At 38.9% G+C, this 26,478-nt stretch overlaps 5 protein-coding genes across 6 annotated transcripts; 3 read left to right on the plus strand and 2 right to left on the minus strand.

Moving 5' to 3' along the window:
- The first annotated feature begins 210 nt into the window (after positions 1–210).
- On the plus strand, positions 211–2,124 carry LOC124318387 (thioredoxin-2-like). The gene is made up of 4 exons (XM_046782825.1): positions 211–376; positions 559–663; positions 731–856; positions 914–2,124. The coding sequence occupies exons 1-4, from the start codon at positions 353–355 to the stop codon at positions 974–976; spliced, it is 318 nt and encodes a 105-aa protein (XP_046638781.1). The 5' UTR covers positions 211–352; the 3' UTR covers positions 977–2,124.
- LOC124316179 (E3 ubiquitin-protein ligase rnf8-B-like) lies at positions 1,981–3,373 on the plus strand. The gene is made up of 5 exons (XM_046781980.1): positions 1,981–2,123; positions 2,180–2,443; positions 2,507–2,596; positions 2,666–3,029; positions 3,095–3,373. Exons 1-5 carry the CDS (start codon positions 2,058–2,060, stop codon positions 3,184–3,186), a joined length of 876 nt encoding a protein of 291 aa, XP_046637936.1. The 5' UTR covers positions 1,981–2,057; the 3' UTR covers positions 3,187–3,373.
- Positions 3,188–6,148, minus strand: LOC124315335 (glycerate kinase-like). Of its 2 annotated transcripts, XM_046780971.1 has the most exons (6): positions 5,499–6,148; positions 5,256–5,430; positions 4,937–5,194; positions 4,479–4,871; positions 3,977–4,414; positions 3,188–3,911 (listed from the first exon to the last, which is right to left on the minus strand). In XM_046780971.1, the coding sequence occupies exons 2-6, from the start codon at positions 5,413–5,415 to the stop codon at positions 3,679–3,681; spliced, it is 1,482 nt and encodes a 493-aa protein (XP_046636927.1). In that variant the 5' UTR covers positions 5,416–5,430; positions 5,499–6,148; the 3' UTR covers positions 3,188–3,678. The 2 variants fall into 2 exon arrangements, with proteins under 2 accessions (XP_046636927.1, XP_046636918.1); XM_046780962.1 differs by having other exon boundaries at positions 5,256–6,148.
- A 14-nt stretch (positions 6,149–6,162) lies between these two features.
- On the plus strand, positions 6,163–7,959 carry LOC124317204 (ubiquitin-conjugating enzyme E2 H-like). The gene is made up of 6 exons (XM_046782748.1): positions 6,163–6,273; positions 6,355–6,658; positions 6,787–6,863; positions 6,925–7,092; positions 7,158–7,285; positions 7,359–7,959. Exons 2-6 carry the CDS (start codon positions 6,606–6,608, stop codon positions 7,491–7,493), a joined length of 561 nt encoding a protein of 186 aa, XP_046638704.1. The 5' UTR covers positions 6,163–6,273; positions 6,355–6,605; the 3' UTR covers positions 7,494–7,959.
- A 5,723-nt stretch (positions 7,960–13,682) lies between these two features.
- Positions 13,683–16,021, minus strand: LOC124315759 (E3 ubiquitin-protein ligase makorin-1-like). The gene is made up of 9 exons (XM_046781517.1): positions 15,915–16,021; positions 15,727–15,807; positions 15,574–15,638; positions 15,389–15,487; positions 15,067–15,323; positions 14,839–14,996; positions 14,584–14,751; positions 14,314–14,470; positions 13,683–14,241 (listed from the first exon to the last, which is right to left on the minus strand). The coding sequence occupies exons 1-9, from the start codon at positions 15,947–15,949 to the stop codon at positions 14,083–14,085; spliced, it is 1,179 nt and encodes a 392-aa protein (XP_046637473.1). The 5' UTR covers positions 15,950–16,021; the 3' UTR covers positions 13,683–14,082.
- Between the last annotated feature and the right edge of the window lie 10,457 nt (positions 16,022–26,478).

Genomic DNA, 26,478 nt, shown 5'->3' on the forward strand with positions numbered 1-26,478 from the left:
AAACGATTACTAAAAATAATGATCAACGCGTGAAAGATAAGTTTTCAAGTGCTCGTGAAATTGAATCTTTTCCTTGGGGACTGATGCTTCGCCACTAGATGGCAGACTATGAGATCCAACCAAACTTGATTTATTAAAGGCCCGAAGAATCAATTAGAACCCAAGCCTAAATGTTCTCATTTTTCCCACCAGTGGCGCTAGCAACAAACATAAGACACTTGTCCGATCTGTGCGTTAAATTCTGACTCGTCATTTTACGCTTGAGCCGGTCGTTTGCAAGTAGCTCGTCGAGGATCTTCACGTGACATTCGATTCCTGCTGTTCGTGTAAACTTTGGGATATATTGTTCATCATGGTCTATCAAGTTAAGGACAAGGTACACATTTCAATCGACTCATGCTCTCGGTTTTTGTTACATCATCGTTTGAAAGGAGAGAAACGCCATCAATTTGACCTCCTTTTATCGTTGTTGCGTTATGCCAAATTACAAAACCAACAACAAACTCGTGGACGGTTCCTTTTCCGTGTTTGATATACTTTCTTTTTGAAAAATTCTAGCAAGACTTCAATAACCAGTTGAAGGAAGCAGGAGGAAAATTAGTTGTTGTGGACTTTTATGCCACTTGGTGTGGCCCCTGCAAGATGATTGCTCCAAAAATTGAGGTCACCAACTTAATATTCATAACTGTTTCAAAGTAGGTGTTTCATCAACTTTCAAATTCTACTGCAGGCAATGTCGAAAGAGATGCCCAATGTTGTTTTCGTTAAAGTTGATGTGGATGAATGTGAAGATGTTGCATCTGAGTACAACATTTCGTGCATGCCTACATTCCTCTACTTGAAGAATGGTGTAAAGGTGAGTCATCTCTAAAAATTTCATAATTACAGCTTTCTAACTGTCGTTTCATTATAGGTTGCTGAGTTTTCTGGAGCCAATGAAGACCAGCTTAGAAAACTGATTGATCAACATAAATAGATTTCCCAGTTATGTGGCCTGTATATTGGCTAGATGAATACTATGCTCTTTTATATTAAATAATTGTGTAATGGGATTTTCTGCATTATACCACAGGAAATACAGGCTGACAAAAAAATTGTTCTTTCATTGTTAGATACAAATTACACTATAAACTAAAAGCATTTTCACATTTTCCCAATTGATGTGAACTGCAGCGTTTTTCATACCATTAAGAAGCCATAGCAACGGGAACCCCGACTTCAACAACAGCAATAATTTAATGACATTGCCTAAACCTAAATCGATGAATGCGTTCGATAAAGCTTTAACTAACTATATTAATATTGATCAGTGTGTCGTCCCTCTCGCTTGTAATGAAATCCAGTTTTTACGGTTGGGTTCTTGATAACTATAAGGATTTCACGGTCAGATTTAAATCGCTCAGTAACACACACACAAAGAGCCGAAACAGCCGCTATATCCAATCGATAACATAATAATTGGATTTCGAGTAAAACGTGACTCTCTAGCAATCTTTATTACATCAGATCTGATTACGACGGCAGTTAATACATTGTAATGGAAAAATTAAGGCACCGAGAGGGTCTACAGAATTTCCTATAGAAAAATGAGCCTACGATCAGAAAGGGAACCCTAAAAATTATAACAAGATACAACTGCATTTTCTTCCTGTTAGCTACAGCGATCACAACGGAATGTAAATTTAGAGTGCTCTTTTCCGTTTTGGAGGACACTTTGTCTAGTAATAGCGGGAAATTACCAAATAGGATGGGAATTTTTATTGCGCCATCCATTTCGTTTAACTGCAACTAGAATCATAATCGAAAATTATTCAACCGAATATTAATGATATGCCAATTCGGAATCAACGACAAAATTTACAATAAATTACGATTTTATTGCTACAATAAATTGCGTAACTTTTCCCAATATTATCGGCACAAAAAATATTCCCAATTCGATCATCTCAATCGATACTTAATCCAAAAACATTTAGTTGGCAGAACATTTCTGCCACTAAGACTTCATTCGACATCGACGAGCTATTGATCAAGACGTACATCAAGTGCATATCAAGATGGGAAAACAGACACGTGAACGTCAACTGAAACTCGAAGCCAGAATTGTGAAGCTGAAAAGTCGAGTAAGTACCGCAGTCCTATCATTAAATAATTAAAATTTATGCATTCGTATAAATAGGAAAAAGAACTCCGAATCTCCAAAGATCGAATTGTGGCCAGGTTTGAGCATACGTGCCAACTTTTAAGACGACTGAACCAGCTACGAGAAGAGCAGTGTGAGTTGTTGAAGGAGAAATTCCGATTGACGTTGCATCTGCAAGTCGAATCCGAAGTTCAGTCACGAGTTCAAAGAGAATTACAACAAGTCAGGACTTTACAACAACAAATCATGGCTAAAGCAGCTCAACAGGACCACGCTAAGGAGAACGTCGCCGGCAATCAGGTGTGACATTTCATTTTATTGCACGACTTGATTTATAGTCTAACTGTTTCTTTTATTAATTAGGATTGTGCCTCATCTAGCAATGTCGTAGACAAAATGCAGCGAATGGAAATTGAGCTACGATGCGGTATCTGTTCGGAGCTCATGGTGTCTGTAAGTTTGACAATGGCTCAATTTTTTAAACAAAATTAGTTTCGTTGACATTTCCAACAAATATTTCAGGCCACAACGTTAAACTGCATGCACACATTCTGCCAATACTGTGTCACTCAATGGAAGACTTTTGAAAAGAATAGATCACCTATTGTCGGGTGTCCAGTCTGCAGAGAATCGATCACTTCAGAAAGGAGGAACTTTTCGATGGACAACATCATTGGCATCATCGTCGATGGCTATTCCGAGGATGAGAAGAATAACAGAAAGGAACTGATGAAACAACACCAAGAACTGTCCCGAAATTTGTTGACTGGTGAACGTCAACCCAACACATCCAATCCATTTTATCAGATAACTAACCGCAACGTTTTTATTGGAGAGATGCGAGTTGAAGAAATGCCATCACTTCCACGGATTAACTTACAAAATGGTCAGTCCTCTGTTATCAATATTTATAAATTTCAATCGAGTTATTTAAGTCTTATATTTATGCAGTTACTCGTCGCCGTTCTCTGTCGTCAGTGACATCTCGCCCTGCTACCGTTCGTAGACTTCAACAAGGGTCGGTGAGACCACGTTGGCGTTAACTTTTGTGATGTCAATTTATTTAAAAAGCTGTATATTATATGCTAGTTGCTATAATTTTATTTGTATTAATTTTCAGATTTATTACGATTTTCCTTTCCAAACTAATTAAGCATTTTTCTTATATAAACAGTATAAACTTGAGCTGTGAAGATATTTCAATACAAAGATTTATAATTTAAAAAAGAACTGCTCTCTTTATCTCTTTTTTAGAAGGCACGGAACTGAAGGGGAAATGTTGGTGATTGAGAAATAACTTTGTCAAGCTACGGAAGGAAAATCATAACCGCAAAAAGAAAAACATTTACAAAACGTCGGTGGTCGGGGTTATTTTCCACATTTGACGCTTTGACGCAGTTGGTAGGCCAATGAATTATGTATACACTTCCTTATTCTTTAAATGCCCGATAACACAACGAATGACTGTAGCTTGCACATGCCTATGTCGACACATTTTGGTCTTGATCGATAGGAACGAATGCCGGCAAGCATAACTACAAGGATACATTTCTTTGCTTCCAATTAAAGCAAAGAATATGGATGTCCATGACATTGGTGCCACTTGGCCCAGTGATCAAATGATAATTACCTTGCTGAAATAGGTGGAAGAAGTTGTATGAATCGTTGTTATCCAGGTAGGTGATGGGATCAAGACCTTGTGCTTGAGCTTCTTTAAATAGGCCATCACAAGTCGTAGCCCCAGCTGCTGCAGTCGGCCCATCAATACCTATAGATAAGTAAACAGACTATAGGCAAAAATAATACGATTAGATGTCAGTAAATCAATATTACCATCTGTTCCAGCGCTTAGAAAAACAACTTCTAGTTCGTCTAAGGAAGCTGGATTCTCAGCTGTTTCCACCAAATAGCTCAACACCATTTCTTGATTCCTTCCTCCGAGACCAGAACCTCGAACTGACACTGTGGTCTCTCCTCCACCAATAAGACACAAGTTTTTGCGAGTGTTGAAGCATCCTCGAATCAGCCTCTCCAGGGTGCAGCAGAAACGTGGGTCAACGTTCAAGTTCTCCGCCGCGACAGATAACGCTTCCATGTGTTTATGTTGATCGTTAGATTTTGCCATCATCTGGGCAACAATTCGAGCTATTTGAGCAAAGTTCTTGCCTATTTCTTTGGCTTCTCCTTGAATATGGTCGCTCAAGACGGCCGTGACAAACCCAATCTGGGTAGCGTGAGCTTCAGCTGCCTGTAACGCAGTTAGGTTGCTTCCTAAAAAAACATTACAACAGTTAACCTTGACTACTAAAGATTTATTTTCAACCTTTAATATTACCAATCAAATAATTCCGGACGTGATCGAATGAAATTTCGTTCCTAGGCGACGTGAACGAGAGACACTTTGCTACTTTTACAGGCAGTTGGTTTTCCAACTGGTATTTCTGAATGATATTCCAGCCTCTGTTCTGTGGATCTTTATTTTCGACAGTCGGTCCGCTGGCTATGACATCAAGTGGGTTGCCGATAACGTCAGAGAGAATTAGAGCCACGGTTGTAGCTGGGTATGAAAGCTGAGCTAGTTTCCCGCCCTTGATTCGAGATAGTTTCTTTCTTACTGAATTCAATTCCTGTATGTTTGCACCGCTCTTTGACAATAGTTGTATGGTTTTCTGCTTGTCATCCAGAGTGAGGTCATCTACTGGTGATGCCAGTAATGCAGATCCACCTCCTGTAAATAAAAGCATTAATTCTAGCAATGTTAAAATCTTTAGGAAATACGGAATAAGGAAATACCTGATATTAATACAAACAAAACATCACAGTCTTTCAAGTTTGAAACCATTTCTTCTATTTCTTTAGTTGCTTTTAAGGACTCTTCATCGGGAATGTTGTTGACCGCACCTTCATAGATGGTGTACCGTTTCAGAAACTGATCTGGCAGACTGTACTGTGACATCACTCCATGTGGTATTGAGATGATTCCTTTCATTGTGTGGTGCCCAATAATTGTGTCCATCTGGAGAGCCATTGCTAACACAGCCTTTCCAAATCCTAGATATCCAAAAAGTGAACTCATAAATATTGTTTAGACACATTTCATAGGAAAGTATACCGATCACATGGCAGTTCTTGTCAACTTCAATCTCCAATTCTTCCTTAATTGTAACTACATTTCCTAAACATCTGACTGCTTGATTTACAAGTTGACCAGGCTTCACGGCATCCACGGCAGCTTTGTAGATGAGTCTGATCTCATTCATGACGTTCACCATTCCCAGCCAACAATTCTTTCAAGTTAATGGCAATAAATGCTTAAAACGTGTAGCAAGCAAAAGCATTTTTTTACGAATCTTACGAGTTATTGTTGTGATTTGAACGTGTAATTCTTTATTTTTTCCCTACAGTTCGTTCGTCTGCTAATGACACGTTGAATTTGTTAAGGCAGACGAAATCAGCTGATGAGTTACTTTTTTAATTAGCCATCAATAAATTCGCTATCACGCAATAAAATCAAGCTAAAACTTGGAGAGTAAAACCATCGGAATCTTTGCTGTAAACATGCCTTCAGATAGCTCATTGTAACCATATCTTTTATGTAAATATGCAATTGATACTGGGTCGGAAATGTAAACGTTGGACTCTCAGCCTGATCGTGATCAGAGTCGACGACCTATTCAAATGATACCAATTCTCTCATTTTTAACCAGTTTTACTAGTCTATAGTGATTGGTCCTTTCTCCATTATACGACGGAGTTGTTTACGCGCAGAATCCTGACCTACATTTTCAATCCATCGTTTCAAAATACGCGCGCTACGGCCACACGACCAGGGCTGCGTTAAAAAACTAACACGAAACATGATTCTAAATGCAAGAAAGTAATCGGAATAATCAAGGAAAAATATTAAACGTAATTTAGATTTGCGGAGTTATGCAACCACCTCCATTTTACTGCGATAAATAAAGAAGCGTAGGTTGCAAAACCCAATGTGGCGAGCCACAGCTGACTTGGTGGATTTTTTAGCCTTTCTGTCTTTGTTATGGTTATTCGTACAGTGCCAGTGGCGAAGGACAGGAGAGAGTGTGCTAAGCTCATCGTTTGTTTCATTTGCTCGCTGCGTAAATCTTTGGGTAGTACATAATTTCTAAGATTCTAAGCTTGTTTTTCTTCCGTTTTTAATCGACTACATTTGTTGTTTTACTGTACAAAAGGCAATTTACCTTGAGACCAGTTTCCTCGTGCTGCTTATAAATAAAGGTGACGTCACACACAAGGCGAGAAGGGATTAAGAATTTTTGGGACTAGCAGTCGGCCATTGTGTCCTCTCTTATTAGTTGTGGCGAAAATAATTTCACAAATCAATCGAGTCTAACCTGAAAAGAAGGGGACCTACTCTTATTTCGAGGGGGAAACCCAGACTGAAGTTTTCCGCGAGGTGGTCGATTTTGGAGTGCAAACAAAAATGTCCTCGCCCAGTGCTGGAAAACGTCGAATGGACACTGATGTCATTAAATTGTAAGTTATTATTTTAACAGAATCATATTTGGCCTTGAGTTTCACACATGTTTTGCTTCAAACTCTTTTGTTTGTGGATTATTGTTTTTGACAGTCTTTATTGTAATACCCGCTGTTCTTGTTTTCAGGATTGAAAGCAAATATGAGGTCACTATCCTTGGAGGACTTAATGAATTTGCTGTCAAGTTTTATGGTCCAAGGGGAAGTAAGTGATGAGAAATCATTCATGGTTGTTTTGTAGGTGATTATTTCATTGAAAAATGTAGCACCTTATGAAGGGGGGATTTGGAAAGTCCGAGTACACTTGCCAGAGCACTATCCGTTCAAATCACCATCTATTGGATTCATGAACAAGGTTTACCACCCAAACATTGACGAGGTCTCAGGAACAGTCTGTCTCGATGTCATCAACCAAGCTTGGACAGCTTTATATGGTATTTTGCATTAAATGTACTTAAATCTTTATGAATAATGAGACATTGTCTTTTCTCATCTGCAGATTTGTCCAATATCTTTGAGTCTTTTTTGCCACAGCTTCTCACATACCCAAATCCAATTGATCCATTGAATGGCGATGCAGCAGCCATGTATCTTCACAAACCCGAAGAGTACAAGAAAAAAGTGCAGGTACATTTTCAATGTCTGACATGTGTCAATCCGTATAGATCAATAGTAACACCTGACCTTTTCTATTGACAAGGACTATGTGAAAAAATTTGCAACTGAAGAGGCTTTAAGAGAGCAGGAAGCCCAAGAAGCCGCTCACCTGTCGTCAGATTCGGAATCTTCCATGTCGGACTTCAGTGAGGACGAAGCTCAGGACATGGAGTTATGAGACTTTTTCGTTGTTTTTACATGAAAAATTTCGTCGTTTATTACGTTTTCTCCCCCTCTTCTTCTATCTCTCATTGAAGTGGCTAACATTTTTTTTTCTTTTTTTCCATTCATTCATCGTTGAACGGAAGAAAGGTTTCATCGTACAAAATTTCATCCCGATAATGGGCTATATTATATTAATGATTGCGATAAATCACCCACCACCTCTGGCACCTCTCTCTCTCTCTCTTTGCTCGTTTGTTATGGCAACAAAACTTTGCATCCTAATTATTCTCGGGATGTTTCAAATCCTTTTGAAAAAATTTCTGTATTAGAAAAAAATAACAAAAATAATTGCCAAAACCAATTTTTTCCTCCCTCCGCTCTTTTCCCGATTTTTTTAAAAAGAAGCAGAAAAAATTTCATTTTCATTCAAAAAGTGGAGATGCCTTGGGCAGTCAGAGAATAAATGTTTTAGAGTGAGAGCCCCCCCCCCCTCTTTTTTCCATCACATAATTCATCTTTTCTCATTTCTCATTTTGATCTTTCCCCCCAAAAAACACTTTTTACAAAAGACAATAATATCAACGTATATGCGCGCGTGTGTGTGTATTTGTGTGTCGAGATGTCAAAAGTATCGTAGCGGAGCTACACAGGCTCGGTAGCAATTTGACAAGATGTTTAGGTTCTTTTTGTTTTGGTTCTCTCGTCACTTGACAGGAGAATCGAATAGATTTTTTCTTTTCTTGTAGCTTAATTCGTACTTTTGTTTCACCTTTAACTATTTTTGACCGTGCGTTTATTAGAGAAGATTCGATTGTTTCTTTTTTTCACGAATGTAACAGCACCGCGGAATATGCGGACCACAAAAAATCAATTTTTTTGTTTTAGTTGGAAATGAAACCAAGCGATTTTAAGAAATTTGTATGTCGGGATGGAATACTTGGTTTTTCAAAGAAAAATAAAATCTCTAAAAAAAATAAATAAATAAATAATTCTTTGTCAATTTTTTGTTTGTTTGTTTCAAAGGTGACATTTTATAGTGCAACCTTAAAACCAAACAAATCTCTCAATCAAAAGAAAACTTTCACTTTGAATGATATCGGCCACAGGTGTTCCAACAAATGAACCCGACCGGAACGTTTGTTTGGTGGGGGGAAGAAATGTGTGTCTCGTTGACGGCCAACCCCAAAGAAAAACGCACCTGTTTATATTGTGAGTCTGGCCGACTGTTTTGCGTAGGCTGTATAAGAAGCAGTCAACACGAAGGAAAATCTTTTTATTGCCTGCTGTCGCTAACCACACACACACACATAAATAAAAAATAAGATTTCTAAAATATGTTTTTTCGACGTTGTTATCATCGGGACAGAGTCACGCGCGCGTGCTGTTGACGGATTTTCCCAAAGAAGTGGTAGCGATTCAATAGGTAATTCACTCAATGGAGGGAGTTGCACGATAACCGGTTAATCTCCAATCTGTATAGAAGAACTAGTTTCTTATCGTTTTAAATAAAAAACATTGTCTAGAAAATTGTGCCGAAACGTTTGAAGTTAATCTCAACATCTAGATGGCACGAGGAGTTCCACGCCAGGAGATTGCCCATTCATCTCCGTCCTTCGTCACCTTGTGTAGACATTTGCTGAATTGTTAAGTTGCCACTTGGCAACTGGTGAAATGTTTGTTTTCCCAGCCCATTTTTCTCAACAATGACATCATCCCACACACACACACACAAAGTGTTGTTATGTCATACAACAAACTGTCGGAGGAAAAGTTTCGTTTTTTGGGGAATAAAATATTTTTAAACGTCGCGCTTCTTTTGAAAATTGGAGATATAATTAGACAGGTGAATTTTTCGTGAAAAAAATGGGATTTTTCAGGGGGGACGTGTTTGTGGCGTGGACTAGTTATTGTTGCTATTTTAAAAAGAGAAGAAGAAAAATGCCGCGCACGGCGGAGAAAACACCTGAAAGTGGTGGGTCTTTGAACGGGCCGCGGGGAGAGCTCGTTGGTTCAATTAGCTTTTCATTATACGGTATATAGGAGAATTTGGAACAGCGCACCTTTAGCTATTTACTTTCGATTTCGAAAGAAACAAAAAAAAGTCGTTTTTGATGGGAATGAAAGAAGGAAATGGGGAAATGTTGTTGGGGCGCAAAAAAAAAATAAACACACGAAAGAGTTTGGCCAGTCAAAACTGGACCTCGGGGTAATCCAGTCAACATTTTTTCGACCGGCTTCTTCATCATCTCACTTTTGATTTCTAGGTAAAATAAAAAAAAACAAACAAAAAGAATCAAAATTCGTTTCACTTTCAAAGCTGAGCGCATGCAAACACGTAATCCAGCACACGAATCAGACGCAATCTCAAAACTTGATGGCACACCACTTTCTCGACAGCGTGAGATGACGTCAGACTTTCCCAAAGCTCGAGATTTAAATCTAATCAAAGTTTAATATTTTTTTTAAATAATTCGCTTAAGTAGTCCAAGCCAGAGAGAGGTCGGGGTTATTCTTCCGCCATGTCAAGAATTTCACTGGACACTTTTGGTCTATTTTTAAAAAATTCATTTGGCATTCAAGGATATACAGAGCCGAACCTATCGAATAATATATAACAAGACGGTCTACATTTTAATATAATGGGCGCAAGGGCCTCGGAATAAAAATTAAAAATGTTGTTGTTGCTGTTTTAAAAAAAGTGTTTTCGACTTTCCGTTGTAAATCTTATTTTATCCTGAAACAGCACAGATCCTTTTGCGCTGACCCTTTTTCCGTAGGCCAAAAAATAATGAGACGACTCGCTTTAATTTCGGTTTTAAAGGCTATTAAAAAAGAAAAAGAACTCAAACAACCAGGTTGCGCTCAGCGAGCTATTTATAACCCTGAATTTGGTTTAAATAATCCTCTGCCTATATCGATGTAATTCACGTAGTAATTCCAATAATAAAAGGGGAAGAATAATAAAGAATTTCGTTCATAAGAAATTCGAACCTGGTGTGACAGTGATTACAGACTTGTAGTCGAGATATTTACGAGAAAGTTATAGTTCTTTTTTTTCCGCTAATAATGTAAGCAAACAAAAATGGGTTCGGCGGATGTATGTACACATGGAACGGATTGGGATATGGCGGACTGCGCTGCTGAACTGCTTACAAAAATTAAAAAAATTCTACCATGTCCAAAGCGAATTTGAACAAACAACGAAGGCCGAGCTCTCCGGTTAAACAAGAATAATGAACTGAGCGAGCGCAATAATTTTCGTGAGTCTCTCTCTCGGCCAACTCGTAAACTTTAGACGAAGAAAAAAATCTCCCGCGCCGACAACAATAGCGAACCGAAAAGAAAAAAAGAGAATAATAATAATAACCATCTTCTTGTTTTCCGAATGCAAATGATGATGGCTCAAGAACATTTGTGTGTAGTAGTAGTACAGTCTTAGAGGCCCTGGAAAATCGTTGACCTACATCAAATATTAACCACGTTCAGAATAGTTTTTCCCCCCTCGTGAGGTGACGCCTTTGACTGCGTTTCAAACTGCTTGGCTTGCAGTTGAATATGCGCCATGGGTTCTATTCATTTGGCAGGATGTGTGTACTTGGTTAGCATTAGGACAATAAATCAGTACCTTTAAAAGGCATAATCTGTACCCACAACTTGTAAAAATCGTCTACAAGTTTGTCACGATTGTCCTATTAGTTTTGAGAGGGGGGATTTCCTGGGCACTTGGAACATCCTTCCACAGCTGTTTATTCTCTACAATTAAACGTACTAGTCGTTGGTTGGGCGTGAAACTAACGAGATGGGGGTCGTCGAGAACAAGTCAACCATCAAACGTGGGCCACGATAACTCGTTGGAAATGCCAATAACAATCGACAGTTTTATCTAGAACGGATTCACGAAAAAGACATGAGCTGCGTGGTGGAACGCATGTGTGTAGCCTTGCTCCGGGTGCCGACTATGTAGGGAAAATTGGGGTGGTTTGGGATATATAATAAAGCCAAAATTCCTTGGTGGAACAAACGAGACTGAATTATGTTTAAAAATATAAAAAGTAGCGAAGCTCGCTAATGTCGAGGCTTTCTTTTTCAAATTTGGTTCCGGCTATGACGTCATTTAAGAAAAAATAAATAAAATTCAAAATTTGAGGGCCAGACAGAGAAAAAGAAGAAGACGACCTTAAGAGTGAGCTAAGCCTTGCCCTTCTGTTACAATTGTCTATTAATAACAACAACATGGAGGGATCCGGCTCGTAATCTCCCGCCGAGTTAAATACCTTTAATCGCCCCATGGTGGAATGTGTGAATGGCTTCTTGAACATCCATCCACGTTACACGAAAAATAAAAAAGGAAGGCGGGGTCTTTTGAAGAAAAAAATTCTAAATTAATACAGAAACTTTCTAAAAGAAAAATCGATTTGAAAAACAAAAAAAAAAATCAAAAAAGTCTACGGACAAAGAGGCCGAAAACTTCGTGAGTTTTCATTTTGTTATCCCGAAAAGAAAAAAAAAGAATTCGATGGAAGAAGATAAGACGCGCAATCTCTTTATATCTGTATAAACGGTGTTGCTGGTTTTACAACATTGGGGCACGTGTTATTTTCCATCCCGAGGCTTTGAAGAACCGGGATGACAGGAAAAAAAAAAACCTTTTCCTGACACACTACAACCAAACAGCCTTCAGACAAAAGTCTAACCTCGTTCTCTGATGGAGCGCAGGCCGGCCCTGCTGCTGACTGCTGTTACAATTGTTATACACACTAACTGAAAAATTCCCCTTCACTTTTCATTAATAGCTGGATCTCTTTTTTTCTTCCACCACCGAAATTCCCAGCTGTATAATCGTTTCCGCTTACCTTCGCTATCGGCCGATCAACAGAAATCTGTATAGGGGGGCTCCTTGAAATCGACTAGGAGAAAGTTCTACAAGCTCCTGGAAAATCAAATAAAAATATCTTGAATGGAAAAAGAATTTGAAAATAATTTTAACATTGAATTCACCTCTTTTTGAATGATTGCGTCACTTTTTTCTCTCGCCAAAATAATAATTGTAACAAACTGAAAATGAAAATATGTTTTTTAAAGTGCGACTCCTTATGGCTCACCCAATTTGAGGTTTTTCTCTGACGCAACAGCTCGGTGGTGGTAGTAGACCATTTCATTTTTAAAAGATAACAGTAAAGGGTGTAGTAAGTGTGTGTGTGTGTGGCCATTATGTGAAGCTATATAAGAGCGCTGGCCGTCCAGACGCTAGAGAGAAATAAGAGTGAGACCATCCACATTTTTTCGCCCATTCGAGCGAAACGAGTAGACCGACCGACCTTTTTTTCTTTTTCTTTTTCTTTTAAGATCTGAAAACACTCAAAATGATTACATCGTCAACCCGTGTTGGGTTGCCGAGTCTTTTCGCCTCGCAGGAGGTGGGCAAACACAAGAGAGAGAGAGAGAGAGAGAAGTATAATAATAATTTCGGTTGCGTCGTAAAAACGACTTATGGCCGAGCCTGGTTAGGTTCTTGCTAGTTGCTCTTGTATGTTTCTCGACCGCTTCGAGGTAATCGTGCACAACGTCCCAAGGTTTTTCCTTCCTCAACTCTCTCTCTCTCGTATACGCAGAAAAGCTAGAATAGAAAAAAGAAAAAATTAACTCTTTTTGATACCTTTTTGTTTTTGTTTTTATTCCAATGGGGAATAAAAAACAATATTTCGGTTATTTTTATACGAGGTATCTAGAGGAGAGAGAGCCAAGAAGAAGTTGGTGTAGGTCTCTCTGTGATGCTATCGACACTCAGCAGACAGCATTGCGACCCTATTCCTTAAAAGGAATTCTGGATCAAAAACAACAGAAATGCATTACACAATTTCAAACTTACCGCGCCGTCGTGATGAAGGCGAACTAGAAAATAAAAAAACGGATCAAAAAATTATTCTCGAGAAAAAGTGAAACCGTTACAACATTTCCCCTATGAGCAAAAAGAAGAAAAATATTTTAATAGCAAGTTAATAGCTTATTTTCTATTTAGTCACGGAAATTCAGTGTGTAAAATACTAAAGCATATTTTTTTTTTCCTTTTTTAATGTAATATATCACAGATAACACAGAAAAGAGTAGCGCATTCGCTGTATGCATACATAATTGTTGTTGCTGAATTTTTTTGTTTTTTAGCTTCTAGACGAATAATTTGTTTTCCTTCTTCACCACTAAATTAGAGACGCAAGTGTTTTTCTTTTTTCAGAAACAGGGAAATATTTGAGAGGCGGGTAACATCCACAAGAGGAGAAGCAATTGTGGTGCGTGTGTGTGTGTGTGAAGGGGGGGAATCTTCTCTTCTCTTCAATCGTTTTACTTTTGGTGGGGGGGTTGGTAGTTTTGAAAGGAAACAACGACAACCGAACCAAAAAATGAAAAACGAACAAAACAAATAAACAAACAAAAAAGGAAAACTCACAAGGCTTAATTATTGAATTATTGGTAATTTAGTAGTAGTAAGATTAATTATTATTTACGTGGATTGACGAGGTGCAGGAGAGAGACACACAAGAGATGCTGGACTCGCCAACGGATTATTTTTGTGTTTAGTTTTGAATTGTGGTGGAGGATATTATTCAGTGGAGGAAGAAGAGACTATCGGCATCGTCCGAAAAGTAATCCTCTGAATCGGATGTGAACAGATCGAGGTCGTCCAGGTCGAGCCCCAACTGGAGAACGTAGCGGCTTTCACGTTCTTCCAAGAAATCCCACAACAGCACCCGGAAGAATTCCGCCTATTTATTTCCAAAACAAATGAATGAATGCAAAAACGACCAATCAAATTAAAAATCAATTGGGTGTGTTACCTCTTCCTCGTCTTGACCGAATCGACGTCGGCGCAATTTGCCCTGGGGAGGACCGACGTCCGCTTTGGTCCCGTCGGGTAGCGCGTGCAAGTAGAAGCAGCGATTACCGAACGGACATTCGCCGCCACCTTGGTTAAAGTACTTGCAAGCTTTGTTGCTATATAATCCATTCCAAAAAGAGAATATATATATAAAAACTGGTCACTCTCTCTCTAAACCGACCTGCAACAACCAAAGAAATGGGGAGGGGGAATTAGAGTTGGACGTTACCTCAAGGCCCCCTTGTAATCGGTGATCAACTTTTCCTTCTCTTCTTTCGTTTCACACCAGTAACGACTGGGGCACACGAAATCAGACTGGACTCGGCATTCCGGGCACGACCGGATGATCTTATTTTCAAACTGTTTCTCCTGTCGCCACTTGCGTATGCAGTCCAAGCTGTGGAAAAACAAACAAACAAAATAAAACCAATTGCTTGGACTGAAATTCATACTCATTTTCTCAAGTTGTCTTAACTAGACTGACCAGAAACAGTGCGAACAGTTGGGTAGCAATCCGAAACGTTGTTTAGTGGAAGGCAACTTCTCCCAGATGATTTCCATGCAAATACCGCAGGCTTTGTCTCGCGAACGAGCAACAGCAAAGGACTTTTCCATGTCGATTTTGTGCTGACGTAGACAGCTCTGAAAAACGTGGCAACGTGTTAGAAAAATAGGGTTACACACACACAGACACTCTTATTGGTTATGTAACCTGATTGTGCTCGTCTCTCTGCGCTTCATCCGTGGGGTGTAGGCAATTTAGGCCGCAGAGTTCGCAGAGATCTCCGTGAATGTAGGTGCATTCCTCACCGTATCGGCATGACCCCATGTAATAATAAGGGCAGATTTGAGATGTAGACTGAGCAATCTTGAAGCTCTGGCCAGCGTTGGGATCCACAGCTTTTGCATAAGATTTTGCAGGTGGCTGTTGGGAGGTGCTCGGTCCAGCTTCTTCTTGTCCATCAACATCTTTTACGTTTTATAAATAAAAGTTCTAAATCAATGTTTCAACACACAGTCGCAAACTCTCTTACCTGATTCTTCAGATGATTTTATTGCTGGAAAGTCAAATTGAGAGTTGACAACTGGGTACACGATAGTTGAGGGGATGAATTCAGGTGCATTGACCCAATCTATAGAAAAAAGGCATGGTCAGCAAATTTTATTAAACAACAAACAGGAGGAATATGGCAATAAAAAGCTTATTTCCTTAACTTACTCATTGCCACAACATCAGTTGCATGGTTGGATTCATTTGGTTCAACATCCAGTTCGTGCAGATACCTGTAACAAAACAAGTGGCGGTCAATGGTCAAAACTCATCAACTGACCATCACCTAATGCTTAAACTTGCTCAGAAACTAATAAATACCTGCAATTTTCTCCGTAAATACATTTCCCGAGTTGGAAAAACCGACAAGGCGGAACAGTGGAGTGGTCCTCCAAAGGACACCTGAACATATCAATGGGATACATTAAAACGATGGCCGAAATAATGTTAATAAAGTTCAGCACGACCAAGGCGATGGACAACGTGAATAATGAATGTGGAAATCTTACCAAGAAGACTCCTTTCCTGTCCATCCTTCAGCCATGTTTACACAATAGGCCACGAACGAAGTTTACACGAAATCAGACAGAAAATAGTAATGCGACAACAAATGAAGTGGCTGCAAAAATCTTAAAAAATATTAGGCAAAATAAAAATACCTGCGAATGATTGTGATTGATCATACCAATTAAAGGCGACTCTGCTAGAAATGTCGAGTATATTAATAATAAATAGACACAATGTGCAAGACGAGTTTCGATAATGAAGAATATTGAAATTTAACTTTTGCGGCTCTCGGATTGGTCAGACTGTTGCCATGAGCACTGAGAAAGGATCGTTTTTTGTTGTTGTCTTTCATTCGATTCAATGCAACTATGAAAGGTGTAACAGGTACATGTATGCAAATGAATTCTCGTGAATTCTGTGGCAACATGTCGTATGGTAACAAAAGAATTAGGTAAAAAAATCAATTCGTCGTTGAATGTTAATCTTTTATCGAGAGAATTGATAGCCTATGGTCAAAAGTTGATTTCATTTTGGTATTGCTGTAATATACATTCTAAACTGGGCTAAGTGTTTCCCGGTAATGTTGTTGGTGCGGTTTAATTCACGTTGCGATTTCCACATTCCGCGGCCACATCATGTTAATTTAAAATGTTGTGCTTATCAAAATCAAGTTGCAATCAAGGAAACATCTGTTGCATGGAAAAATAACTTGGATCCTTATCACCAAAAACAAAACATTTTTGAATATTCTTTTCCAACCCAGACATTTATTTTGCTTTTTATTTAGTACGAACGAAACAAAAAATGTCGAATTATTACACCGGTTGACTTTGTTCACGTTGAAAATCATTAATTATGTAACGAGCTAGTATAGACCAGTTTTGATTAAAAAAAGTGAATGTACAGTTAATACTATATTCGATTAAAAAAGGGGAAATAAAAAAAAAACTGGGAGATCAGGTGAAATTTATTTGAACTATCTCGTCTGCACGCGCTTATAGTCGCATATATACAAGATCCTTTGCCATCGGAAAACTGTTGATTTGTTTTACACGACTATCAAGAGAGAATTAGAAATTTGTCCGTTCAATATATATTTATATAGTACACGTTATACTCTTACATAAGCACATTTGCTTGTTTGACTACTTGTAGAGCGCTCTCTCTCTCTTTAGTTGTTCAATCGGTATACATAAGATGAATGAATATACCTGAAAAACATATCGCCGGGCAAAAGTGAAAATGCTCGGGTGATGGAACAGGTCTCTCTCTCTCGGCCAAGAATATAATAAGATCGTTTGTAGATGATGATGTGTGAATATTATATTTGTGTGTCGAAAACTTTCACTCTGATCGAATTCCCTCCCCCGGGAAAAGTCAATTTCTTATTCCAACCCCTTTTTTCCCGTTGGCACGTTTCAATAAATGATTGAAGTCCATCATCGCCGGGCCCCATCAAAATGATGGATGGCCCAGGTGGAGGGAGTGGCCCACTGGAGCGACAAAAGAGGAGGAGCAACTTAACGGGAAAAAGAAAAGTAAAAGCACATCAAAATAAAATATAGTCGACTGTAAAAATAGCCAAAAAAGAAATATCTCTCTTTCTTCTTTGGAGCTAGCTATAGATACAGATAGATATTTTTATTATGCCATCGCTGGGCAGCCAACAACAACAGGAGCAACAACTCCAACAACAACATACAAAAGCCAAAGGCGTATGAATCACCTGGTCCCACCGCTGCCGCTGCTCAGCCAGGAGAAAGGTTTGCGTGAAGAAAAAAGAGTCAAAGAGAAACGGGGCAAACGCGGGAATATAACTAGGGCACATTCCGAACGAAAAACCGCACACCAGGGGGGTTGGTGCAGCAGTTCACCATAGCCCAACATATTTTTCTTGTACCTATACGTACGTATGTGAAAGAGAGAAAAATAAATAGACACATAGATATACAAGTTGATGATTATCATGGGAAGAAAGATGAAGTGCGTCAATGAAGAGCCGATTGTCTCTACGCCATTACGTCACACAGAGGTGGGTGAGGTGTGTGTGCGAGCGAGTTAAAACAATCGGACCATATTCCTCTAGTTAAAAAGGAACAATCGACGGGAAATTAGAGGCAAAATAAAACAAATGAGGTGAAAAATTTGATTTTTATTTTGGTTTAAAAAAAATTAAAATGAACGACGGAGGCCGTCGGTCCGTGCCAAATGTCTTGTTTAGTTTTAGAGTTATGTGTGAATTTAAAATAGGTGAAATTTATTAGGACGTTTCTGATATGTTGTAATTGAATTCTTTTTTTTTTCCCGCGTGACTTTTGTTGGCTCTGCACGGTGATGTAATCGGTAAAGAATTGCAATAGTTGTGTGTGGGGGTAATATATAATTGTATAAGAAAAATAAGGGACAATAATGTTTAATAACATCACGCTGGACATATATTTTTATGATTGATATGTTCACGGTTCACGATTTTTGAATTCTACTACCCCGCGAGCGGGGATTCCTCGACTTGTTTGGCCATCCACTGCTGAGGGGGTGGGTAGGAAAATTCGTGCAAAAAGATGCGAATCGCAGATTGTCCACTGCTGCTGTCCACTTAAAAACAAAAATGGACGGACTAATAAGAAGATGGAGAGAGTTTGATATCAAATATCCAAGTTACAATTTTACGACTGTTTAGTAGACCGGGTAGGAGCCGGGCATAAGATTTCTCCGTGATGAATGAAAATGTCGGCAATTGGCCATAAAAATTATTATTTCCGACAATTCTTCAACCCCAAACCCAAATAAATAAAACAAATCTTATTTTTTATTATTTCTTTTCGAGTTGAAAATGTTGGTTGGATATTTTTATTTTATCTTTTAGATATTTTCAAGTGAAGGGTGTTACCGGGTACGCTCTGATGTGATAGAAAGTGATGGCGTGATGTAACAAGCAGCGTCAGCCAGCCCAGGGTACTACAGGGTACACACGGTCACGCGTCGTTTACCCACCAACACACACACATATATTTGAGTTTATAGTTGCTAATAGCCAAAATGATGGAAAAGGGACACAGCGTGAAAGGGGGGGATAATACAACAACCCAAAAAGTGGTCTTGTTAACCTAACCCCCCCCCCCCTCTAAAACTGCCATTCACGTCATCCCATTTTCAACGTAAAAACAGGTAAAAGATAAATTTCGAATCAACTTGTCAATCCGAAAAAATAAGATATTCTTCAATTAATTTGTGAAAATATAATGAATAAAAACAGTCAAACAACTTTCACTCGTCGGTGTATGAAACAGAAGCGAAAATCCCCGTCGTCAAAGTCCCGCAACAGACGGTCAGTCTCTTGTTATACAATTCACAGAGTCTGAATCAATCGTGATGAAAGGCGCTGCTCCGGTCACGAACCGAAGCCAATTCGATTATCTAAGCCAAACCGCACATGTCCGAATAAAACAAACAAAAAGGAAAATATAAAATCAAAAACAGGAATTTCAGATTGTGTTGTGGCGAAATTGTGTGTTGCCATAATCTAATAAAAGATGCCGTTGGTTATTCGATACATTAAGTCGAATCTCTTTATTCGGATCTATCTATACACGTCGAAACTTTTTAAAATTAATTTTTTTGGGTCTTTAACGTCGTTGGAGAGGGATAAAAACGAGCGGTCGGCACGCGATGGACGATGACGAGCAAAGTTGATATTTTCTTTTCTCATGGGGCTCGGATGATATAGACGCGTAGGGGGGGTTCAATTTTCCTATATACTCCCCCACACAAGGTAAATATCCGATGACACACAACACGTTCATTTTTATAACTATGATTCTGTTTGCACAAGAGACACACAACAAAAAATAAGGGAAGTAACCGAATATATAATATAGGACAGCACACCAGAGGGTATAGAAGAAATGGCAATCAGCTAATGGACCAACATATACACGCAACTCTGATGAATTTTATATTTTTATATTTGACTGCTGTCCAGTAGTTCATCCCCGTTGACCTTTATGAATAGATCCACTCTCGGTGCTGCCTACTGTACACATCTGTGTGCGGTGTAGAAAGTGGAGCAGAATTTCAAATGATAAATAGATGTATACGCGTGTGGGTCTATATAACATGCTACATCTGTATAGTAGAACCCCCAGTTGCGAGGTCGTCGATGAATCAAAAAATAGGAGAAACGAACTCTCGGCGGACGCGGACTGTGTCTGTGTGCTGCCGTGAATGATAAATTCCATTGCGGGACTATCCAGCTCCTGCTGGCTCCCTTTGCAAAATATAACCAAAAAATATATCCTTATACTATCCCCTAGTCGAAATAGGAAAAAACTTATTTTTTTTTCATTTTTACCTACGAGATTTACGTGATTTTCGGACATGGTCGTGTATAATAAATAGAAATTGTACGTAACATTTTTTGGGTTCTTTTTTTCGGGAGGAGAGGGCTGTATAGACGTAACGACCAGTTCACGACCGAATCTCGTTATTCCCATCAACTCTCTCTCCTTCTCTCGGCTGCTCTGAATCGTTTCTCTCTCTCCTTTATCAAACGAAATATTTTTTTCTTATGACATTAGGCCCTTTGGTATGACGTCAACCGGTTTTTTTTCCCTTAGCTGATGCAGATGTGTAATAAAAGCTCCAATTAATTGACCATTCTATACCTTAAAAGGTCCATGATGAGACTGGTGAATTCAAAATTAGTTTGATTGATTGGCCATTCGTGATTGGAATCGTAAATAATCGGGATAACCAATTTTTCTACAGGTGTCACGATCGTGCCCTTTGGGCCACGATGAGACAGCACTCATGTATTTGCCAAAGAAAATCAATTGATTGTTTATTTCGATAGACTAAACCGGATTTTATACACGTCAGAAAAAATGCCGAGCAATTTTGTAAGTTGCGCTGAGACTGCCGGCCCAATTTTCTCGTTGGCAGAATTGATTTATACATATACGTACACGGGTACACCGGCCGAGAATAAAACAAAGATCTCCATTCATTTCCATGAATGTCGTCATCCGCAACACAAATCTTTTCGAGGGAGGCTGTGAGATTTTTGTTTTCTTCTTCTTCTTCTTATCTCTGATGGCGGCGGTTGTATAGTCTAGTCTAGTAGTACTACTACTACTATAATATTATCTGAATTATTATCTCAGCAGAGAAAAAACTGGCGCGACCATGACTGCAATCAGCCGCCATAAAAGGTCTGAAATGTTGCAGCGCATTGCGTCTATCTCTTTCTCTTTTTTCGAATTTTGTTTTTTCTTTTTTCTTTTCTGGGGCATCTGAAAAAGAAGAAAAATTTCATCATCATCTTTTGACCTTTTTGCATGCTGTTATGGCCTTATGGCTGTGTGCAGCACCGGCCCTTTCATTAGTCGCCGATGGAATAATATTATAAGCCATAGCCATAGCTGCTAGCCACCCTCCAATCAATGGGAGCTAACAAACACCATCATCATTTTAATCACATCCGGGGCTAATAATAAATGACTTCATCTCCCAGCATCTCAGCCTCTCGAATAATTGTACACAAGTTGGCAATCGCGCGGATTAAAGATGACTCGATTATCAGGGGGGGGGGGGGGAACAAATTTTTTTTTACAAAATAAAAATATGGGTCAGATTTGTTACGTCTACAAGAGTGAAAGTCACTCCCTGGTGATGTTTTTTTTAAGACAATATCAAAAAAGCCCATCACGGGTTGTTGTACAACACGTGTAAAACAACGAGAGAGAGAACGATGATGTATCCCGCGTGATGGGCTCGGGAAAAAGTGTTGCACACACAGACAACAAAGTCGTGACGAATTTTTTTTACAGTTAACCCAAACTGGGAATATATATAGGAAAATATATAAAGAATTTTTCTGGTGAAAGTTTTTATTTTATTTTATTTTTTCAAATCTCCCGCCAATCATTAGTAGCGCAAATTAGAGATCGCCGGAGAGCCATCAACACCTTTATTTTTTTTTATTTTTTTAAATGTTGTTTGCACTAATAAAAAGACGTAATAATCTAGCGCGGGATATTTCAATAATTAAAAAACAAAATTCGTCGAAAATGAGTTTGTTTTTTGTTATTTTCAAAAAGATAAAAAATTAGATAATTATGACCGTTTGTTGTTGTTGTTGTTATTGCTCCGATTACACGTGTGGAAAAAGATCACGATTAAATTGTTTCACCTTTTTTTTGTTTGGTTGGGTGAGTCGTTAAAGACGAAAAAAAAATGACGGGAAAAAACTTTTTTATTTTATTTTATTTTATTTGTTAAATGATAATAACAATAATAAAAGATTCGACAACGAGAAAATGAAAGCGCGTCGCTGGCGGCGAACCAAAATTTTTTTATCATTCGAAAATAAAATAAAAATTCGATCCTCCTCCTCCTCCTCCTTTTTATAACGCCCCACACGTTATTACAGCACACACAAAGTGTGTTTGGACCGGCCAAAAGAGCTTCTTCATATTCTTCATCGCCGACAGCTAAACCCAATAAAAAGATTTTTCTTCTTCCACAAACGACGTGTGAAATTCGAATTTTAAAATCCGAATTTTATTTCGAAATCAAATATTTTTTGAGCGGGAAAATAATTATTTTTGAAAAAATATTTTTGGGTGGGCGTCAAAAAATTACGATCCGGGTATATCGTATAGTTTTTTTGAGAGCTCAGGCCTTTAATTTATTATTATTTATTTGATGATGACGGCCAGCAGCCGTTATTGCGTGACTGGACGTGATTAGGGTCCTCTCTTCTTTTTACATGCGCTCAACCCACCCACGTATACATGTGCGCAGTTGAGAGTCGCCATATGAAAACGATAAGATAGCTCTCCCCCCTCGCTATATAATTACAAATAAAATCTAACGAGGGGGGAGATCCCGGAGATCCACGGCATATGGACAACACACCGTGAAATGGATTCAAAACAGATGCTCTCAACTTTATATTTTATTTTTGTTATTTTTAGTGATGACATCATCATATTGAATAATCCACCCCGCACCCGCCAACAAATATTTTTTTATTATTTTTATGTGAAAGTCATTCATCGATTGATCTCTCCGTTTTGTGTGTGTAATAACAACACACATGCGCATATTTAGAATGATGTGTGCAGCCCGGAGCAGTTCATATTCATTAGTCGAGGTCATCCCAATTTGATTTTAATTAGTTTTGGATTAATAATAATAATAATAAAAAATGGGCCCAGACGTGTGTACACCATAAATCGTCTAGACAAATCGGCCATCTACAAGATTGAATTTGACCATAAATAGGAAAAGGACCGGGACCGGGACCGATGAATGGATCAAAGATATAAAAAGAGATTTATTAGGCCATCACTACTACGTACTACACATCTCGACCAATAAGTAGGCGGGGTTTCTTGACAACATCCGGATTGAAAAAATTCCCCTTGAAGATGGACGTCATCATCGGCCAGCAGGATTTTCCAGCTCACGTAGGCAGCGGTCATTCCTTATCGATATCTGAACGGCGTCAATTGGGAAAAATTGCGCAACGCTTCCTGCTGGGCCGCCAGCAAAAGATCCGCCAACTGAAAATTGATTTCAGTTGGTAACAGGGGGAATTCTTGTCTTGATTGGTTGGGTCTACTGCGCATGGCACACACAAGGATTTCCGGGTCACGCGTGTTGTGCCCATCCAACAAACATCCAACTGGCCACCATATTAAATGATAGCCAATGACCGAAATGGTGGGTGGAGTCGGTCGGCCATCACCATCGCCAAGTTGAACAGCACAGAGATCCTCTTTCGGCCATCACAGACCTGTTCTTTATGATGTCGACTATTTGGGTATTATCGTGATATGCCGACCATTTAAACCGTGCGGTTATAAACCTGTCTCGGGACTGTATAGACTATCTACTCCCGGAGGAGGACCCAGCGTGAAGTTTGGGGGGGAAAATCAATCGCCGATAAATTGAAGGAAGAAGTTATAGCGGGAAATTTAAATCAGCTCATAGCATTTTTCTATCGGGACCCATTTCGTTTCGATCAATTGATTTTTATTGTGGGCGACCGACGAATCTAATTAAGAAAAAAAAAACTCCCGCAAAAAAAGGGGGAACTCGTTTTTATAATTCGCCAGTCGACCAGTTTTTTTACGTAATGTTGATTGGATAAATTTAATTTGAATATAAGACCCCCAAAACACAAAAAATAAAATGACACTTTTTTTCTTTCTTTTGAAACAGAAAAAGGATGTGCGTGTTGGTTTCATTCGCGATAATAGTTTGGGCGTTGGCCGCTCTTTTGATAGAATAGTCTGACAGCAGTCGGGGCCCATCGTTTGTCTTTTAGTCCCTACACACACACACGCCGAATGATTATGTAAACTGAGGGGGGACCATCTACTGTAAACATTTACACGTTGACATCAAATTCAAATCAAATTTAAAATGAATATTACGGAATCTTATAGGGAGTCGAAATTTCACGCGTTCACACTCGACTGTCAAATGATCCGCCACCATAGAAAAACGCGTGAAAATTAATTCACTTTTGGACGCGTGAATCAAAAGTTTGGCAGACGAAAATTGCGATACAAGTTGAGTCGACACCTCTGACAGATGAAAGGGAGGACGCACACATTTTTTCCCGATGGCCTTTGGGCTCTAACAAGGTCGTCGTGGGAAAATATTAAAAGATAAAAAGGGAAAATAAGAAATTGGGCGTGGCGACCTTGTTTTGGATGTGTGTGACGGACCAGTTCGATTGTGAAGCGCCAAAATGGAATCGCCGTGATTGGATGGGCGCACAGACTCATCATCACTGAAATATATGTAATTCAAATTGCACCTGCAGGGCATTCATATCACGAAAGAAAAAGAAATGGCGAATGGAAAAATGAATCTGCTGAATATTCATTAATATAATAAGATTTTTTCATCTAGAAAAGTTGGCAAAGATTCATTGCTGGCTCGCACCTGTGCTGATACAGGTAAAAAACATTTTTAATAGTATCTACTACTACCGTGATGGCCAGCCAAAGACAATTGTTAATAATATTCAATCGATGCTTATCATCGTAATATGCAAATCAGTTTTTTTCTTTGTAGAGCAGCTAGCCAGAGCTGATGACGAAGACCTTGAGATGATCATTTTTACATCCAAATTCTTGAGACAAAATAAAATAACATAAAAAGTCAAATGAAAATGTCGTTTCATAATCCCCGCGAAATTCAAAAATGCTGAAAATTAATAAAATATGATTATCAATTTGTTGCCACCCAGCCTCTAAAGCATTTCAGCTTCAAATGAAAGTGAAAAAGATCAACAAATTATATACACTTTTGAAATAAAAAGCCCCCTCCCAAAAAAAAGTATGTAACTAGTTAATACTGCTTTAATTGCCTTGTACGGAATGATTTTGAACGGATGCCCAGATATCCTTGTAAAATCTTTTGCTTTGAAACCGGTCTTGTGTAATAGTCTTGAGATTTTGTCTTCAAGACTTGTATGATTCACATCAATCGATTGTAAAAATTCAAATGAGTGAACCGAAAAAACCAGTTGAGAACATCAGCTGATCCAGTCGTGTGGTGATGGCCAAAATGTCACGTGCAACCAGGCCATAAAAGCTGATCCATTTCCTCGATGGCCTCGCTCGCGATAATCACAAAAGTCTTGTGTGTGTTAAGTTGGTTGGTTTCGTTGGCGAGTGTGTGTCTATATAATCATTGGCCCAGCACTATAGCAGCAGAGTCCTCCCTTGTCCATCAGCTCTACACACACACAGTCATCACTGCTGGTGCGTGTTACACAGACTTGTGTTTTGCAAGGTCGGTTCTGTTCAATATCATCGCAGCACCAATGTTTTATTTTATTTTATTTTATTTTATTTCTGAAAGGGAAACAAGACGAAAGTTTCCGGTCCATTTGATTGGGAAAACTGCAGCTATCACAATTATACAGTTTTGCGTGTGCGGATGGATATATTAAATGAGATCATTTTTTCGAACGGGAGAGAAGGATGCGGAATGGCGTGTTTGGCCGGCGGGATTTTTGAAACGAAAGGAGAGTGACGATATAGACGCGAAGAAAGAGACCTTGAATTCTTTGATACAACCGCACGAATGTCGAGAGGAGGAAGAATTTGAACGAACGAAAAGAAGTTGCGGCATGTTGTTGTTGGTGACCTTGCGCCGGGCCAATGAGAAGGATAACACAATCAACACGGCGGCAGACAGTGGAGAATAATTGTCATCCGGATGATAGGATCGACGACTAAAGACGATAGACGACGAAATTCGGGAAATTCCCCTATTGCCATCGTGTACACAAATTTACAAGCCGCTGGCTATATTCTCAGTTGGAGCGTATAGATTTTAACGGGAGATTTAATTCACTTCCGTATTTTATATTTTGAACGGAAACATTTTTTTCCCCGGTGGTTTATTTATTTTTTTTAATTTCCTGGAAAATAAAAATGGCCGCCAGTGATTTGATGGCCCACATGCAAGTTCCCAGTGGTACACACCCCCTCCCGCATATGATTTGATTAAAATAAATGATTCAATTTTGACTTTTCA

The sequence above is a fragment of the Daphnia pulicaria genome, chromosome 1 (assembly GCF_021234035.1).
Source record: "Daphnia pulicaria isolate SC F1-1A chromosome 1, SC_F0-13Bv2, whole genome shotgun sequence".
Classification (NCBI taxonomy): Eukaryota; Metazoa; Arthropoda; class Branchiopoda; order Diplostraca; family Daphniidae; genus Daphnia; species Daphnia pulicaria.